This window comes from Alligator mississippiensis, chromosome 11 (genome assembly GCF_030867095.1).
Source record: "Alligator mississippiensis isolate rAllMis1 chromosome 11, rAllMis1, whole genome shotgun sequence".
NCBI classification, from domain to species: Eukaryota; Metazoa; Chordata; order Crocodylia; family Alligatoridae; genus Alligator; species Alligator mississippiensis.
Genome location: NC_081834.1, coordinates 38,978,996 through 38,999,305, shown reverse-complemented (window position 1 = coordinate 38,999,305; position 20,310 = coordinate 38,978,996). Strand labels below are relative to the sequence as shown.

At 42.2% G+C, this 20,310-nt stretch overlaps 1 protein-coding gene across 1 annotated transcript in view; it reads right to left on the bottom strand.

The window, feature by feature from the left end:
- Positions 1-20,310, bottom strand: part of ADAM10 (ADAM metallopeptidase domain 10) — a 115,432-nt gene that overhangs the window by 7,514 nt on the left and 87,608 nt on the right. The window contains exons 10-14 of the mRNA XM_006263841.4: positions 16,008-16,191; positions 15,159-15,309; positions 5,942-6,125; positions 3,699-3,807; positions 3,015-3,235 (exon numbers count right to left, since the gene is read on the bottom strand). Of these exons, the coding sequence (XP_006263903.1) occupies positions 3,015-3,235; positions 3,699-3,807; positions 5,942-6,125; positions 15,159-15,309; positions 16,008-16,191 (849 nt within the window). The remainder of the gene's footprint in view (positions 1-3,014; positions 3,236-3,698; positions 3,808-5,941; positions 6,126-15,158; positions 15,310-16,007; positions 16,192-20,310) is intronic.

Sequence of the window (20,310 nt, the reverse complement as noted above, 5' to 3'; positions counted from 1 at the left end):
AAAAACAAGAGAGGAGTTGAAAAATGACTGGAGGAGTCGAGAGTGACTGGTAAAGACAGACACATACCATGGAAGCAGGTCAATAGCATTAGAGGCAATCCCCACATAAGCTCCATCTGATACAGAATCTGGCTACCCATATTTTCCATGGTTGAAGCTGCCATATGCACATTGGGCCCATACCCAAGTCCCTCTACATTGCCTCAGTCAGCTTCCAAAGCCCATTTAGGAAGTCTTTATTCGTAATCCTCAAAGCACTTAATGGATCAAGCCCAACTACATTAAAAGGTCAAAAACTTGACTGATAAACTAAGGCAGCTCTGTTCCTTTGGATCAGTGCAGATCATAAAGCCAAACAAAGAGCATGAGAGCTCTGAACAAAGCATTCTCTGTTTGAATGGGTCTGGCTATATGAGTGTACCCAAAGTTACCATGTTAAGGAAACGCTTCAAAAACTTTTCAGAAAGGCCTTTCAGTTGTAAGAATAAAATTAAAACACCCTCTCCTAGGCAAACATCCAAACAAGGTACTCTGGAACCAATCTAAAAATAAATCAATACAATATAAAAATAAAAGCCTTACTCCTCAAGTTTTATTTCAAGAAGAGAGAAGTGCCAAAGACTTTCCTAAAGCTATTCATTTTACACAGAGGCACTCAGCCGTTTAGTGATAGGCAGTACTATGAAAACCTAAAATAATCAGCTTTAAGGACAAATACAAGAATGCTCTGGAAATATACAGGTATCTAAAATGTTAGCCTAGCTAATGCAAAGCATTAAAAAAAGAGTACACTGATATACTGAGAATAAGCAGCTAATACCTGGCCTGCATGAGAAGAGATTATCCCTAGCTTAGTGTCACGTATTCAAAACAAAACAAAAAGAAAAAAAAAAAGCATTTTGCTGAGCGGACTTTAGAATACTGTGCTAATAGTTAGAGTATCATATTTTCTTGAATATAAGATGAGCCTGAATATAGGATATTGACCCTGTAATTAGAGTCCATATGTAGAAAATTTATAAATTTGTTATGATTTTCCAAGTACAGAATCTAATCAGTGGCCTTGAATTTGTCCCTCTCCCACAGCTACAGCAGAGAAAATATATCTGGGGGGTTAGGTGGCCCCCTTGCCCTCTGCCCTCCCCATTCAAACTTCTTCCCCCTGCAGCCCCTTCTGACACCCCCCTTTACTGTCAGACCCTGCTCTCCCTGAACACACGGAAGTGAGAGGCAAAGTTGAAAACAGTGGCCTTGAAATAAAACACACCTGTAGTAATTTGCATACAGACAAATTATTACAGGTACCCACAGTCTTAATTCACTCAGAATTAAGTTGACCTTTTTTGAAACTGCTACAAGTTTTAGCATGGGTATTCCATAAACACACTTTCAAGGAGTACTTCTGTACTTTTTTATATAAACAGCAAACTACACATGATATTAGTCCAAAGACAAAGGGCTCATGATTTAACATATAGTTCACTGGGCTGGACCCAACAGAGTCAACAGCATTTGGAACTAGCGACCCGATAGCTAAACACTGCTCAGTATGTGTGTGTATCCCAGAAACCCCGCACAAAGGATCCATGTGCTAATTAGTACCCCACTCATGACTGGAGCCAGATACTCTTGTGAGGAGTCCTGGGATCCTCCAAAAATTTATATGCAGAGAAGGCACAGGGGAACCTGGTCTAGCTCTATTTCATGGAGGGCAGGGCCACAATAAACATATGCAACAGGCTGAGAGGGCAAAAGAGAGATTCTGGGCTAACTGTTTGGTTTGGTGATACCTGCCAGACATTTAAGGCTGGTGAAGAAACAGGGATCATTAGAAATGGGAAAGAAAGCACAACTCAGCTGTGGGAGTGAAGAGGAAGTCAAAACATATGCAATGCAGCAGGGCTCCCCATGACCTGACTGCATGGAATGGGCACTACCACACATCTTATTCAGATGGACTACACTAAACTATCATTCTGGCAGGTTCCCATCAGTACATTTGTCCAATATGGGCCATGTGTTTTATAATCATGGTCAGTGCTGGCTGCATTTAATCAACTTCATAGCTGGTTTCCATTACTGAGCACATGCTGCTTTGGGAAGCAGTTTAATGACAGACTTTATATTTAATGAAGTCTCCTTGTATAAGGAGCCCCTTTGTATATTTGCCCGCAAAAACAGAGGGGCTTTTCCACCCCTATGGTGATTTGGGGAAAACACCTTATCTTGTATTTGAAGAAATATGGTATATACTTATGAAATTGACAAAAGATATTTGAAGTAAATGGAAAACAGCAGACCTATTAACATCTGCAGCAAAAAAAACAGCACCATAAAAATTTTGAAGGGAATCAACAGTACAGACCAACAGTAAATGCACCTAAAACAAAACCGACTACAAAGGAGTCTAAGATGGAAAGCCACTAGGCACTGCCTTTCAGCCACATTAGGAAAATGTCATCTTCTTGTGTAGGGAACAAAAGATACGATCTGCTGCCAACATTCCCAAATTTTCTGAGAACGTAACCACCCACAATTTTAAAATCTGGAAAATATCCATAACTTTTTAAAAAAACAACATGACTGGCAATTTGGAAAAAAAGTTACTACAGAAACTACTTGCTTCAATTCCCTCCAAATACTGAACTTCACCTGCTAAGCCAGGGGTGGGCAATTATTTCGGGAAGAGGGCTGCTTACTGAGTTTTGGCAAGTCATCGAGGGCCGCATGACAGGGAGCCAAGGGAAGATAAATTTTAATTTGCTAAATTTTTCAAGGGCCCTGTGGGCCAGATAGAATGGTCTGGTGGGCCGCATCTGGCCCACAGACCGCATTTTGCCCACCCCTGTGCTAAGCTTACCGCTTGTTCCATGAACATAATGATGCAAATACAAGAGCAGGCAGAGTGCACTATACATTGAATTAATTACATATATATCATAACGTTTATCATTGGTCACAAGTACTGATTATTAATGTAAACACGGAAGATTCCAAACCATTAAGGTACTTACCACAATCCATTCTGCAATATTTTCATACAGCTCTGGATTAAAAATTGCTTTCTTCAATCTGGCTAGTGGGCCATCAGCATCTACTAACCGACACCTCATAAATACATCACAGTAGCCTTTAAAATCATTGCAGGGGGATCCAGGTTGGAGAGTAATGGTTTTGTGATGGAAAAACGCCTCCCACTCGACAGACCCTGTACTTGCACATGTCATTGGCTTCACTGAACAAATTAAAATAATGGAAGAGTGGATATTATTTCAAAACATAAATACTTTGAGAATTAATGAGCAAAGGACACTACATATATTTAAAAACCTATCAAATATATATGAAAGTACAGCTTGAAAAATAAGCAGATAAAAGGCAAACCAATGGCCCGTCTAATATGTATTTTATTTTTAAGGTCCACTGGCTGTTCTTGTGGGAGAATCTCATCCTCTATATATTCATAATAAACAGAGATGTGTTTTATATATCCATATCCAAAAACTGCATCTTTTTGGAAGAAACTGTGTACCAAAGACTATTTCTCTTCCCACTTGTATCCATTCTTAAATCTTGGCAAAAGTTTTAAGTGAGTAAGTTCTCAAATTAAATTTAAAAAAAAAAAAAAATCAGACTTTATTGAAAAAAATCCTGAGATTTACTCCTGTATTTATATCTAGAATTAAGGTAAATCTTACTTTTATTCATGCAGCACACATGGCATAATTCTTTATCATCCTTCCCATCTGAACTAGCACAGGTACATTCCTCCAAGCCATGCTTCTCACAGATAGAGCCAGCACATTGCTATTTGAGACAAAAGTAGAGATACGTAAAAACCAACTTCTCATACAAGTTCACCCTATAATAGGTAAAAGGAAAATTTTACCTTGTAAAGGATTAAAAGGGGGGGGGGGGGCAGAATGGGCAGACAGCCAATGAACACTCCACTTCCAGACTCTTCTGGTTCCAGAGGCCAAAAAGCAGAGGCATCCTTCCCTCCTAGGGGCTGGAGAGATGGATTTCATGCATGCCGCTGTGATGCCTGGAAAGCCCTAACAACCACAGTGCTCACTGGCTGTCTGTCCCACTCTCTGCAACACCTATCCCTTCAGCCCTCATACTTGAACAACACGGCCTGAAGCAGAGAACTGTGGGTTACTGGAGGACCAAGCAATACTCCATAGAGCACAGACATTTCAGAAAGCATTTCAGAGATTCCTCGTTCTTTGAGGATCATTTTTAAAGTGTTTCTTTGACTGTGCACATCTGCAGTCTTGTTGTTTGGAGAGATTCAAAGACGTATAGAAGGCTTCAACCATTACGTCTGTCCAGGGCCTCACTTAAAAAAATGTTTTCTTTAAAAAAGGCTTTCATTTACTTTGACGTTTACAAATTAGTGTTACTTTCTTTTTTGGGTAAAGTGTGTAAAAGAAGAGACTGGATTCACTTAATTTGGATGAAAATTTAAAGTTTCATGGTTGAGGTACTGCATATTTGATGTTGCTTTTAGGTATAAGTAATGATGGAAACCTGCAAAGAAACAGTTGCAAAACTATGCACAGCATTGTAATATGTAAAAAGAATTATTTGTTAAGACCATTGCACTGACATGCCTATTCAACAAAATAAAAATAGATCAAAAGTGTTAAAGATACAGTATTTGGAATTGTTTTCCTTTGGAAAAGTAAGAATATTAAACTTATTTATTTATTTATATTTTAGATGTATATTCTGTCCTTTCTAAAAGGCAGCAGTCACAATAATCTTATCAAATGTGATTCAAATTCTGGATGATCCCTCAGGATCCAATTCAGTAGCAAAAGAGTACACCATCCAGAGTAAAGTTAAAAACACACTACTTCAAAATAAAGTGAATTTATAAAGGAATCTTGTTGCCATTTCTTCATTTTAAGATGACACTAGTTGTTTGAACATTTGGCTCCTGTATTCATAACTAGACTGCAGATAAATCTTACTTTTCTTCATGCAGCAAAGGATTCTTGCCAACACTGGACTGTTAGAAACAAACTGACAAATGAGGGCATGCCTATCCTACTAACTTACTGTAGGAGACAGTGCTACGCTGAACCAGGCCATGCTGCTCCGTGAAAACTGCTTCCAGAATCAGAAGCAGAGTGGTCTCCTTAATGCAGCACTGTAAGCGGGCAAAATTAGCTCATTAGAACTTGCTTGTGTGTGGCACCATTCTAATATGGATAAATTACATCCAGGTCAAGAGGTTTACATCTGGAGCAGAGTGGTATGTTTCAGCATTATATACCTGATATGAAAAGTTAGTGATATAAAAATAGCCAGGTGTTACTTAGTCTCTAATATGAAGACTTTATCTCTCTTCTTTTTGCTTCAAAATATCATAGTGACGGATTCATGAAGAGAGAGCCATCTACTTCCAGGGATTCTGCAAATCAAGGAAGTGCTAGGAGTCTAGGATTACTCCATATGAATAAACATAACATGCACAGGAATTATCTGTATACTCTTCTATAAAACCAAAGCAAGCAAGCACATCCAAAGCATCTAAAAAACAATAGGCAAAGTTTCCATATGCTGCAAGTTGGATTAACCCAAAATAAACAAACTTGTTCTTTTTTTAAAAAAAGTGACTGATAGCAAAACAAGGGTAGAAAAACTTTCATCTTGCTACGTGTTGTAGAGTCAAACTGAATACATCTTAAACACAGTCTAAAAAGTACCTTGCAAATATGTGGCTAGTTCTGCAAATCTATTTAATTAGTCTCTGAGCTATCAAAATATTGAATAGCTGAGGTCGCTTGTTCCATTGATATTAACTGATTTGAGAAGTGAACACTTCCCCCCCAAGTTTAAGAAAAGACTCCGTTGCAATACTGTCTTCAATAGGTACTGGAGTCATTACTGCTTTACAATTTGTAGCATTACCTCAGGCCATAAAACTTACCCCATTTATGCAAACTTGTGTTTGTCTGTTGCAATCTGTGAAGTTTGGTTTAGGATCGGATGCTGGACAGAGAGCAGTGTAACCATTACACATTCCTTCTCTTGCACAGTCGGAATCATTCCGACACTTGTCAGTTTTCAGTTTGAAAGTACATAGTGCGGTACAGCAGGGGCCTTGACTGGGACTAGAAAGAATCAGAAAAAGTGCATGAAGAAAAATTAAGATAGATTTTTTAGAAGTTAGTTTTGCATCCTGAAGCCAGACAAATAGTCAAACTCTTTACTAAGTGAAAGGTAAAAATAAAGCAGACTTTCCTAAGAAATGTCCACATTTAAGTTGAATGCCACTTATATCTATACCAATATAGTTTTATTATTTCCCATCTGAGAACATAAAAACTGTACACCGATTCCCCCCGCCCCGAAGTAGCATATTTGTTACACTGCAGGCAGTAATTCTCATGGTGTCAACTGTAGCAATTAAATGATAAAAACAACAAAACTCTTTCTTGTTACACTCGAAAAATGACTTTTCCATGTGCACTTACATTTGAGCATGTTCATTAATATTTAAAGGAAAGGGGCTTCATTTTTTAATTTGGCTGTGTATATAATTAGTCGATTAGCAACTGCTACTACTACTGGCATAGACTAAATTAAAGAACTAGTTTGTTTGACAGCATCATTTTCATTTTTTAAAAGTTCAGTCACAAGGACTCTATCCATTCTCATTCACCTACACAGCTGTTGGTCTGAAGGGAACCTATCAGTCTGCTGGTAAAATGACAAGGCCCTGAAATGCCATTTTCAGAATTAAACAGCTGCATAAATCTGGTCCCCTTCCTAACCAGATTGCCATAAATAACTGGGCTTATCGAAATGACCTTGGAAGTCATGGTTCACTTGCAGCTAACAACATGGACTGGAGAGGCCAGAAGCAGATCAGCAATCCTAATATTCTCAATCCTAACAGATGGTTAAAAGAATACTTCTTATAAAAGATATTTCATAAGAATATCAGTACCAATAATATGCCAACTGCAGCAGCAGGCAGGAAAGAAATCACGTATGGGTAAACTGGGGTGGTTCAGTGTGTAATGTCCATATGCAGACTCTCACTGTGGGCGACTTCAAAACAGTTCGTGCATACCTGGAGGGAAGTGCGAGTTACCTACATGAAGAGTGACAGGGACCACCACACCAAAATCAACATCAGCCCTGAAGATTTCTGTACTCAAATAACATTTGATGAAGGCATAACTACAACTCTGAACAACCATCTTTCAAATATCAGCGATGGAGACAGCACAGGGAAGCTCTGGTAGAACAAGCTGTTTCACCTTTGTTATGGTCTAACAGTTTGACTCTGGAAGATATTATCTGGACAATCTTTGGGCTGATAAAATGGTGCCCTTTGATATCTACCTCTCATTGCAGAGATAAAGGGCTGTAGAGGCTTTCTGAGGTAGACTTAGGTAGAAGAACAAAGCTTTTTATTTCAAGCATGTAGAAATAAATGGCACCCCGACTCTTAAGGAATGAGTACTCAAGAAGAAAGCCATCACATTTATTTACTGATTGAGATGGAATTGAAATCATACGCATGGGAGTGGTCCCTGCACCACTCCCTTGACTGGATTGCTAAGAAGCACATTCTGGTGTTATCCTGTTTGCTGATATTACACACATTATAGTCTTGTGCAGAATAGCGTAGACAATTCCCTCAAATATACTGCAGGAAAGCTTGACAGGTTTTCACACCTGTCATAAAACAGTCACAAACAGATGCAAGCGTAGGAATGGCAACCCCCTTGTATACTTTGGGTAGGTCCTTCTGCTACCTGAGTGAGGACTGAACCATTGGGGAAAGGGAGGATGTTATCAGGTGTGGAAGCAAAGGATGGCTAAGGCCTCAAGGGGGGAGAGAGAAATTCCTTAGATAAGAGGAAGATGACCATTAAACTGTCTTGAAGGACACAAGACAGATAGCCCCAAGGCAGGAAAAGTTAGTTTAGGCAACCCTTTGTCTTGAATCTATAAAAGGGTAATTACCCTGGATGTAAAGTAGAGAGGCCACAGCAGAAATCTTCCTGTAAGGGTCTCTCTCCGATACCTATTGAAATAAAGTTTCTACCTGACCTGATTCCAAATTCTACAGCGTGTTTTTTCCACAACACAGGGCACTTAGCAGTTCTCTGCTAGAAAACAGACATCTCACAACTAGGACATGCACTGGAGAAGTCTGAGACACCAGCACCACCATGTCAGTATAGACCAAGACAAAGAAAAAGGTCTTGACTATTGTAGCGGGCTCATGCTCAGCTAACAAAAGGAGTTCTCCCAGGGACTGAAATCATACCTGTAGGAGACGCGCTACACATGTCATGAAGTCCGCAGTAGGTTCTCTGAACTCCAGTCTTAGAACAGGAGCCAGGTTGGGCTTCTGTATGTTCACTAACAGCCCTGGGATCTGGAACAGTTACACTGTTGTGAGAATAATCTCTGACACTTGCTTGGAGAAGGCCCCTTTCACCATCCAAATAACCTATGAAAAGGCAGATTGTGACCTGACCATTCCCCCTCCCCTCAACTGTGAAAAACATTCAGCCAGAGTACCTTGGAGACTACTTGTGGCTGACAAGAGCCTGAATGGAAAGACTTTGTAAATGTCCTAACTTACCACAAAATAGAGATTTTCTGCACGGAAGTCTGCTTGCAATATGAAAATACTGATTCTGAAAGTTGACAGACCCAGAGGAGACAGTATAATGGTAGCTACTGTCACCATCTTGAAAAAAACAGCTTCTTAGAGAGTCAGGATGGAGCATCATCATCCCCCTTTCCTCTCTGGGACTATAAAATAACTATTGTAGTAACTTCTTCTGAGATGCAATGGTAATCCTCTTTCACAGCCATGGACTGCACAGCTAAATGCGGTTTCCTTCTTGAAACTCTGATACTTTCTGGGACCAAACAGAGGAAGACTGATAGGAATGCCTCAAGGTACAGTAAATGTCTAGTAGTTATGCCTCTTCTTCAGATCTGAGGACTATGCTTCCAGAGTATGTAAAGTGGCTCTTAAACTCTCCTTACACTGAAAGGTTCATCATCATGCTGTATGACTCCTCTCCTTCTAAAGGTAAAACCATCTCTGTAACATCTTTGGGAAACCTGGAACCCTACCACTCATGACCAATGTTCCATAACTACTGAGCAGGAGGCAGTATTCAGTGTCCAGCACTGCCTGAAGAGATCTCTTGATCACTGCATACTCTGTGGTAAACAGTGAATGGTACCAGCAATGCAACGGAATCCATGTCTTCCCAGAAGAGCTTGCTAGCTAGCCATCTGGAATCAAAGATCAGCTGATTTTTGTCCAAAGAAGTCAAAACGTTTGGGCTCTTGTTCTTTACTAGTGATGAATAGCTGCTTAGATTTCACCATGTGCCACAGTTGCCAACAGGGCATTCAGTGTGTATAAAAGCATTCAGGCACCTCTGCAGAGGACTTTGTATTTTTGGCCAATTTCCTCTCAGCCACAACACAAGAAACAGGAGTCTGTCCGTCTCAGAGGCAAGACTACTTTAGGCCTCCACAATAACAGGGGAAAATTGAGGGCCCCATTGCCAAAAATGACACCACAACAGAGACGGGTATGAGCCCTTCAGCCACTCTGTCAGAAGTCAGGAGGTCTGGGAAGGCACTCTAGAGAACCTGGACCGCTCTCTACTTATAGACTTTGTAGACTGGTGAGGTGGGCTCCAGAGACATGCTCAAAGTGGAATCATGCTCAGGGTTGGAATGAAGGCTGACAGCAGTATTACAAAAGGTGGATCTCTGGCTGAATTAAAATCTCGAACCATAGACAAGAGGAAGACCTCTAATCATAGGGATGAGCATATTAAAAGTATTAGAAGTAAGTGGAGTGCGTCAAAGGAGGGCCTTAGTATTTTTTTTTCTTACCAAAATAAAACAAACTTCAAAGGGGTAAAAGCCCTCAAAGGCTGCCTATACACATGCTTTGTGTTTTAATTAGAGCAGTTCCTAGAGAGTCATTGTAATTAAAATGCCTCACTGCCATATGTATTAAACCCCCACGTGTTTAAAAATGGCCACGGAACCAATACCCGTGATGGTGAGGCAAGGCTGAGTGTTCCAGTTAGAACACAAACCAGCACGTGTATAGGCAGCCAACAGGGCTTTGACCAAAGCTGTATCTTTGAATAATAAATCAACAAAGTGCCCTGTCTTGAGTCCATAACAGCTTGACAGAAACTGAGGAACAGGAATTGTGCACCGCCTTTCATGTCCTTGGCACACGTGTACCTACAGTGATGGTAGGTACATGGACATAGAACAAGTACTCTAAGCAGTAAGGTTAGTTTTCTTTAGCTGAGGCCCCACTACATATCCATAGCAGAACACTGGGGTTCCCTGATAGGTAACAGAATAGCAACCAACCACTGGGATGAAATCCAGCATTTTTCATAGTAAGTTCTTGCCCCGAGCTATTCCAAATTTTCAATATATTACGCACTTTTTATGCTCAGTAGTTTTCTCCCTGATAGCATAGTTAGAAGTTAACATGTAGCTTTTTCAGATTCAGAAATCCAAATTTTGACTAGATATAGTTCTAAATGTCTTGTACAGTTGCTGCATACTAAAATTCATATTTTATAATCCCAATATGAAATAAAGACGGAGGGAAATACAATGATGGCTGTCAGAGTCCTTAAACAGAAGACGACAAAACTCTCACTCAAACAGCAATTTGCATACATGGTGCTTCAAAGACATGTAAAATAAGATGGCATGGAAATGTTTTCCAATTTAAGTAGGCAACACAGAGAGCTGGGCGAAGGAAAGCAATTAAAGCAAAATGATGGAGCATTCCTTTGACGTCTGTCTTGTTATGCTCCATATGTGTTTTTAAAGTGTTAAAATTTAAATTTGAGCCAAGTCATAAGGCAAGGCAACTGAGCAAGATTAACACCTAGTGGTTCAAAATTAGTGGAAGGTAAGATTTTTAGGAGAAGCCTAACATGGGGAAATAGTATGAAAAAGCATAACAAGGGGAAATATAGTGTCCATCTTTAAGAAAGGGAAGAAAAAAGATCTGGGGAACTAGACCAGTCAGCCTCGCCTCAGTCTCTGGAAAAAAAATTATGCAGCAGATCCTCAAGGAATCCATCTCTAAGCACTTAGAGGAGAAGGTGATAAGGAATAGTCAGTATTCATCAAGAACAAGTCATGCTTGACCAATCTGATTGCCTTCTATGATGAGAAGATTAGTTCTGTGGATGTGGGGAGAGCAGTGGATGCAAGAAAGCTCGACTCTAAGCAAGGCTTTTGGTACAGTCTCCCACCACATTCTTGCCAGCAAGCTAAGGAAGTGCACGTTAGATTAATAGACTTGTATGGCGGACAGAAAACTGGCCGAGTTGTTGGACTCAAAGGGTAGTAATCAATGGCTCTATATCTACTTGGCAGCTGGTATCAAGTAGAGTGCCCCAGGGGTCAGTTTTATTCAATGTCTTCATCAATGATTTGAAAGATGGGATGGAGTGCACCCTCAACAAGTTGATGGATGCTACCAAGCTGGGGATAGTAGATATGCTGGAGGGTAGGGCTAGGATTCAGAGAGACCTAGACAAACTGGAGGACTGGACCGAAAGAAATCTCATGAGGTTCAATAAAGACAAGTGCAATCTCCCGCACTTAGGACAGAACAATCCCATGCACTGGTACAAGCTGAGGACCAATTGGCTAAACAGAAGTTCTGCAGAAAAGGACCTGGGAGTTACACTGGACAGTAAACTGAATGTGAGCCAACCGCGTGCCCTTGCTGAGAAGAAAGCTAACAGCGTACTGGACTGCACTAGTAGGTCCGTTGCCAGCAGATCGATTAAAGTGATTATTCCCCTCTACAGGTTTCCCTCGCTTTACACTGTACATGCATTCCTGGAAAATGGCATGCAACTTGAATCCACATAAGGGGAACTCACTTTACAATTTAATAAATAGGAATACGTTCCAAGACCTCTACCGTACTGAACCCCAGACCTATTTCTATGACTTATACAAGACTATTTTGGTACTTGCCAACATCAGACAGTACACACAAGCACTGGGCACTATTATAATGGGGATGGCAACTACAGAAATGTGTTGCAAACAACGAGCGAGGTGCACAGATTCACACAGGAGACTACATTTTGGTGCGCGTCACTTGCACAATGCACCGCACAAAGCAGCTGACTGCAGGCTTCCACCACACCGATCACATAAGAGTGAATTTACCTCGCATATAATGAATTTTTGGCATTAAAAGGGTCATTGCATAAGAGAGAATTCACACATACAGAACCTGCATAAAGTGAGGGAAACCTGTATTTGCTACTAGGTGAGACCACATCAGGAGTACTGTGTCTACCTTTGGATCCCCCATTACAGAAAGGATATGGACTAACTGGAGAGAGTTCAGAGGACAACAGAAATGGTTTCCCAGCCCTCTAACATGATTTATGAGGAGAGACTGAGGGAACTGGGCTTATTTAGTTTGGAGAAGAGAAGACTGAGGGAGGATTTAATAACAGCCTTCAACTACCTGAAGGGTAGTTATAAAGAGGATGGAGCTAGACTGTTCTCATTGGTGGCAGATGACAAAACAAGGAGCAATGGTCTTAAGTTGCAGCAAGGAAAGTTTGGGTTAGACATAAGGAAAAACTCTCTCACTAGGTCAAGCACTGGAACAGGCTACCCAGAGAGATTGTGGAACTCCATCCTTAGAAGTTCTTAAGACCTGGCTAGACAACGCCTTAGCTAGGACGTTATATATTGATGGTCCTGCTTTGAGCAAGGGGTTGGACTAGATGACCTCCTGAGATCCCTTCAACCCTAATTTGCTATGATTTTATGATTCTAAAATTGTAGGAGCTGAAAGATAGAGAAAGATTGGCAAGATGGGAAAGATTTAGAAATATAAAGCATACAAAGTGGTATTAGTAGGCTATGAAAAGTAGCACTGTGAAAAGAGGGTATGATTATTCTATTGGCTGCATTAAAATATGCTTCTATGCCTGGCTCAAATTACCCTCAAAACATTAGATAATCTTCCACCGCATCTTCCATCACTGATAGTATTCTGTAATCAGGTAATAGTTTAATGGTTTACTATAGAAAGGGATGCTGTGAATATATGACAAAATACTGTCATCCCAAATCATATTTTTATGAACTCAGATGCTTGGAAGTAAATTATACATCTTTCATAAATGTTTAAGCAGGCATAAGAATAGTAATATATCAACACAATAAAACCTTATATTAAAACTAAAGTATTTATCACTCAAGTTTACCTTTAGTGGTTTTCTTCACTGTTGATGAAAAGTTTAGGCTACAAGCTGAAAATGAAATAGACTATCTGCAAGGGAAGTTAGTTTGCTAGTGTAAACAAATAAATACATTTAAATTGGGTGAAGTTTTAAATTGGTGCTGTGAAGGGCTGAAAACAGGCAACTGGTTTAATGAGGCACTAACTGGACTAAGCTGGGCTACAACTCGCATAAGGTAGAGTCATTTACACATCAGTCTTAAATGTCAATTAGCCACAACTGTTCAGAGGCAAAATGTTAATTTGGATAATTCAAAGGTACTTAAATGTGGGACAATCGGCTTTCCATCTGTAAGGTCTGGGGTTCCCTTATGGGGATCACTCAAGTCCCAATCAAGTGAGTTGTTTGTTTATAGCCAAGTAGACAGTGACTACAAAAAAGGTTTTGCAAAGATAACTTAATTCACTAAAATGCTTATGTGCTTTTCAGTCTTGTTCAGATATTTTCATACATTGACTCATATGGTACACCACCTATAAGCAAGCTGACAAGATATAGTTTGACTGTTGAAAATTGAAAGTGCTGGAAAAAAATCACTATGATATTAAACTGTACCCTAATATCACCTCCTTCAAAACCATGTAGAACATATGGCACTATGAGTCTAAATTTGGTTGCTTTCAATGTGGCATAATAGTCTCTCGGAAACGGTAAAGAAATGTTTCACACGATTCAAACAAAACAACAATGTATACTTGGCAGTATCAGTCTCCAGAGAGTTCTTTCATGAATACAGACTTTCACATATCTGGCCCTATAGACTTTAAATTACTTGCAACAGTATATATAAGATAAGGAAGCCTAGAGCTGTAGGGAGCTGTGTGTTCCCTTAGGGTTTGTTTGGACTCATTAGTGCTCTCTTGCACATAACATTATAAAGCAATACCTTTTACTGTTTTCTACTAAACAATGCCCTTTTATGCAAGGGAAAGTTTTTGTGTTTCACTGGTATTTTAAACATTAGCTGAATAGCTGAACAAAATGGTACTAAAACCAGGTCTTTTATATCATACAGCAGCAGAACACTCTTTCAGTGTCAGTTCTTCTACTTTGACTGAAGTTCAGCATTGCTGTCTGGCAAGCCATTAAAAATTTAATTCAATGGATTCAAAGGCACTGTGGCACCAGTGAGGATGGAAAGCATATTACATGTAATGAGAACAAAGCAGCCAGAAATAGTTGAGACACAAGAAAAGCTGATACTGCTTTTTAAGTTTGAAAACCTTTTACAGTGGATATTAAAAAAAAAAAAAATCTTATTGGTCTTTATTCTCTTTCCAACAAGAAAAATATGTTGGAATACATTTTCCCCCCTCATGCATATTACCTAGCTCAAAAGTGTAAGAGAAAAAGAGGGAGAAAGCAAGGGATTCAAGATCACCAGAGAAATTTGGGAAAACTACATACTTAATGAAATTAGAGGGGCCTCAGTCTGGTTTCTAGAAGACAGCTGTCCAAAACAGAAAATACTTAATAGCAGCTTTTGGTAAAGAAGCTAAAGGCTGAATGCACAGTGAAATTCAGCATAAGTGGTTCTAACCATTAATCATTTTCCAAAAACCAGTAAGAAATAAGTTCAGAGATGTTCTACTATGTAAGTTACCTTTAATACCAAAAGGCAACATAATACTGTTAGGGAAGTTCCCTTTAACTGCATTTGTCCTACAAGTTAGGGGCATTCTAATACAAATGAGACTGTCACGTACAAGTACACTTCACAAATGGATTTATTTAGACAAACTATGCTATTTGTAAGTATGAATAAATGAAGAAGCAAAATATAATTATAACTGAAATGTACGATGTAACTTAATTATAAAATACCTGCATGATTTGCCTGGTTTTAACTTGCATTTGCTATCTTCTGATTGGTTTGCATCATAACAGCATTCATCTTTACATTGGTCACTATATCCACAGTCACATTGCTCTCCTTGTTCTACCAATCCATTACCACAGATGGGCTGACCAGATTCTGAAAAAGGTAAGTGTATTTTTATAAAACTAGAAAAAAATGTATATCAAAGACATATATGGGAACTCAATCTTAACGTGTCATATTATTACCCACATTTATGTGCATTATAGACACTAAGACTGCTGTGGTACATACTAGACATTTATAAGGACACTTGTACTGTACTGTTGTTCATTATCCAGTTTACTATTTCCTATTAGGTATTTTAAATTTATGTCATGTACAGATAGATTTCCACTGACAAGAATGGGAATTCCTCTTACAAATCTTAAAATCTGCAGATAGATATCAAACAGAATTTTGCTTTATGTTTCCAAGTTAGCATCTTCTTTTATGCAATCCTGCCCCTCTCAAAGAAGTTATAAAGACCTTGTGGCAAAAAAGTGCTGATAAAAGGCTGGAATAAGCTCTCTCACTTGAAAATCCAAAGCCCATTTAGCAAGGGCTTGCAAAACCCTGCAGGCCTCATAAACGCTCACCCAATAAGTGACTAAGGCACTGTAGACAATACTCATAGAACCCACACATAATGAAATCATTAAAACAAAAGTGTCTGCATCTTCTGCACTATGTTTTTTCAACATTTGACCATGAAAACATATTCAACTCCTTACTTGTACATATGCCAAACGTGAAGTTAATTTTAGAAATTAGGCTGAATATTCAGTGTTTTATAAGACTGACTAAATACATACCAACAAAACAATTATTTCTCTTTTTCTCAAGGACTTGGCTGATATTTCGAATGCTACAGATAGAAAACTTGTTGTTGTTAAGTTTATCCCCAGATGTAGCTCTTGCATACATGATGTAATTGCCATTTTCTTTTTGTCCCAAACTCTTGGATTCTCCTGGAGTGCATTCCATTCCAGAATCATGCTGCAAAATCAGAACACAGTTATCTATTTAACAGAACAGATTCCTCTTATTCCCTTGCATAGTTGCTTAGCTTTGGGGGTAACACACCAATTTGTGAAAGCTAATAGGGTAAGAAAAGAGCATACTGATTAGGTCAATTTTTGCTTGTTTGTTTAAAGAGCAGCATCCTAAGAGAGAATTCCTCATCTACAAATCTTTTGTATCGAATCAAATGAATACAGACCAGGAAAAAAAACTCAGAGCAGTGAGGTACAGTAATTGCTTTTGGATGTTGTGGCAGGATACTTGGTGTGCCTGCCACCTGAAGAGGTCAGGAAGCCTGCTGAGCCATGGGCAGGTGGGGGTCAGGACTAATTGGCAGTTGGGGGTCACAGCTAACTGCGGAGTCAGCTGACCCAGGGGGCTGGCAGGTGTGGTTACACCTGATCAGAGGAGTCACCTGGTTGGAAGAGGGCTGGGTTAGACAGGGTATAAGTCCAGACCCTGAGAGCACGGTGGGCAGTAACATCTTGGGAGTTGGTGAAGGTACATCACGCAGCAGGAAGGCTGAGACTCCTGAATGCCAGCAAGGAGAAGGACATTCTGAGGTTTGAGTAGGAACTAAGGGGATGGAGGTTTCTGGGGACCCAGTGTGAGGTCCAGAACCCTAATATGGAGGCTGAGAGTCTGTGGACCTGTTGAGGAGCAAGGAAAGCCTTGAGAGAAGGGCTGAGTGCCTGGGCCTTGTTGAGAGGCCAGACAAGCCCAGAGAGAGAGAGGCCGAGAGCACAGGGGCCTTATGGGAGACCAGGCAAGTCCTGGGAGAGGGGCTGAGAATTGGTGGGCCTACTAAAGGACCAGGTGAGTCCTGAGAGAAGGGCCAAGTGTCCAAGACCTGGTGGAGGGTCTGGGTGAATCCTGTGAGCAGGGCAGAGTACAGGGGACCTATTTCTGGCCACAGGTGATGACCTATTGAGGGAACTCCAGGTTCTTGACCACCTGGGTGACAGTGATCATTGCCTACTGGAATTCACCATACAGCGCAGGGTGTCAAGGGCCTACAGCAAGGCAGTAGCCCTTGACTTCAAGAGGGCCAACTTCAAAGAGTTGAGGAGAGTGGTAGGAGAGGCACTAGGGTCCTGGAGGGTTGGGGAACTGGGTTTCCAAGATGAGTGGTCCTTCCTTAAGGAGATGATCCTCTGAGTCCAAGGGGTGACAGTCCCAACGAGAATCAAAGGGGACAAGAGTGTTCAAAAGCCCCCCTGGCTCACCAAAGGCATTCAGGAATGCCTGAAAGCCAAAAAAGAGGCATACAACCAGTGGAAGGGAGGGGCTATCACCAAAGAGGAGTATACCTCCATCGCTCGGGCTTGTAGGGGGGCTGTTAGGAAAGCTAAGGCAGATACAGAACTAGGGCTAGCATCAAGGATCAAGGACAACAAAAAGTCCTTTTTTAAATACATAAGGAGTATAAAGAAAGCACCGGGTAACATGGGGCCCCTGCGGGATATGCTTGGCAATCTGATGGTTGCACCAGAGGAAAAGGCAGACATTTTAACAATTTCTTTGCCTCCATGTTTTTTGGGCAGGGATCGGGACTCCACCACTGAGATTCAGGATGGACTCAGGAGAGACTCTGCCAGGCCTAGGGTCGGGGAGGACTGAGTTAGGGAACTTCTGGAGGGGCTGGACTTGTTCAAAATTGGCAGGTCCAGATGCTCTCCACTCCAGGGTGCTGAGGGAATTGGCAGGGGTTATCGAGGGGCCCCTAGCATGGCTTTACAAGCACTCGTGGAGCTCTGGCCAGGTGCCAGATGACTGGAGGAAGGCCAATGTGGTCCCCATTTTCAAAAAAGGGAGGAGGGAGGACCTGGGCAACTATAGGGCCATTAGTCTTACTTCAATCCTGGGGAAGCTCTTTGAGAAGATTATCCAGGAGCACATCTGGGAAGGACCGGCAGGGGGACAGTGCTCAGGGGCAACCAGCACGGGTTCATTAGGGGCAGGTCCTGTCAGACCAATCTGATTGCCTTCTATGATCAGGTCACAAAAACATTGGATGCAGGTGTCACCGTGGATGTAGTCTTTCTGGACTTTAGGAAGGCCTTTGACAACGTCTCCCACCCCATTCTCATTAAAAAACTAGGCAACTGTGGTACTGATGCCTACAGAGTCAGATGGGTTGCAAATTGGCTGAGGGGCCACACCCAGAGAGGTGGTGGTGGACAGGTCATATTTGACCTGGAGGGATGTGGGCAGTGGGGTCCCCCAGGGCTCGGTCCTCCGGTCTGCACTGTTTAATCTCTTTATTAGCGACTTAGAGAACGGGGTAAAAAGCACCCTGTTCAAATTCGCTGACGACACCAAGATCTGGAGCAAGGTGGGCACACTAGAAGGCAGGGACAGGATACAGCTGGACCTGGACAGGTCACAGGAGTGGGCGAATGAGAATAGGATGGGATTCAATACTGACAAGTGTAGGGTACTGTACCTGGGAAGGAAGAACCAGCAGCATACCTACAGGCTGGGGAACTCCCTTCTCGAAAGCACAGAGGCAGGAAAAGATCTTGGAGTCATTATCAATTCCAAAATGAACATGGGCCACCAACGTGAGGATGCGGTCAGTAAGGCTAACTGCACCTTGTCATGCATCCACCGATGCATCACAAGCAGGGCCAAGGAGGTGATCCTCCCTCTCTATGCGACACTGATCAGGCCACAGTGGAGTACTGTGTCCAGTTCTGGGTGCTGCACTTTAGGAGAGATGTGGCCAGCATCGAGAAGGTACAGAGGAGGGCCACCCGCATGATCCGGGGACAGCAGGGGCAGACCCTATGAAGAGAGGCTACCGGCCTGAACCTGTTCAGCCTTCACAAGAGAAGGCTGAGGGGGGACCTAGTGGCCATCTACAAACTTACCAGGGGGGACCAGCAGGGAATGAGAGAGACCCTGTTCACCTGAGCACCTCCTAGGGTAACAAGGAATAATGACAGTAAGTTGTTTAAGAGTAGGTTCAGGCTGGACATTAGAAGATACTATTTCACAGTCCGGGCAGCTAGGCTCTGGAACCAACTTCCAAAGCAAGTGGTGCTGGCTCTTACCTTGGGGGTCTTTAAGAGGAGGCTCGACATTTACCTGACTGGGGTCACGAGGCCAGTATTCTCTCCTGCCCAGGGCAGGGGGTTGGACTTGATGATCTACTTAGGTCCCTTCCGACCCTACATCTATGAATCTATTGAGGGGTCCAGTTGTGCCCGGGAAAGAACGGGGCTGTGTAGCAAGACCTCAGGAGGGCTCTGAGCCTGTAGAGAGAGGGAGACATGGAGGAGCTCGAGAAGGTGGACCCACAGAGATGACGGGGCCGACAATGGGAGGACTGACCGTGAGAACATCAACTGGCCTAATGCTGGGCCCAGGAAGGACCAAAGGGTAAGAGAGCCCAATGCAAGAGACAGCCAGAGCTGGGAGACCCTGGAGTCCTGACTGGCCTGGAGGCAGGGCCAGGACCTAGGAGAGGCACAGAGTTTCCCTGGTGGAGGCCACAGCCAAGAGGAAGGGGGCAAGGGGCAAGCAGCTCTGGAATGACAATGGCCGGTGGGTCTGAGAGTGAGCTGGGACCTTAGATGGAGCCAGGGTCAAGGAGCCCAGTGGTTAACAGCCCAGGAGTGGCATTGGATATCTAGGGAGAGCCCACAGAAGGGCAAGCAAGAGCAGGTAGACCTGAAGATCAATCCTGGATAAGACCAAAAACTGCACCCTACTGGAACTGGTTGGTGTGGTGGTGTTGCCTGTGGCAGGGCAGCCTCCGTGAAATGCCACACATGGGCCACTCCAGGGAAAGGCAAGGATAGGGTGCCAGAAAGCCTCAGCTCCCACTGCCTTGTGGGTTACCCTGTAGAGGGGGAAGGCTAAGGGAGCACACCATGACAGAAAGCACTTGGCAAGGAAGACCATGGGGGGCGTCCAGAGGCCGTGAGTTGCGAGGCCCAGCAAGGTGTAGTGAGGCTCAGCGGGCGTACAGGGACTGGAAGGGCCCAGCGGCCTGGAAAGAGGCTGGGAATAGAGCACAGGGCTGGATGGGGCCAAGGGCCTGGAAAGGGGCTAGGAAAATACAGAGGAGTTGACACCCAAGAGAGGCCT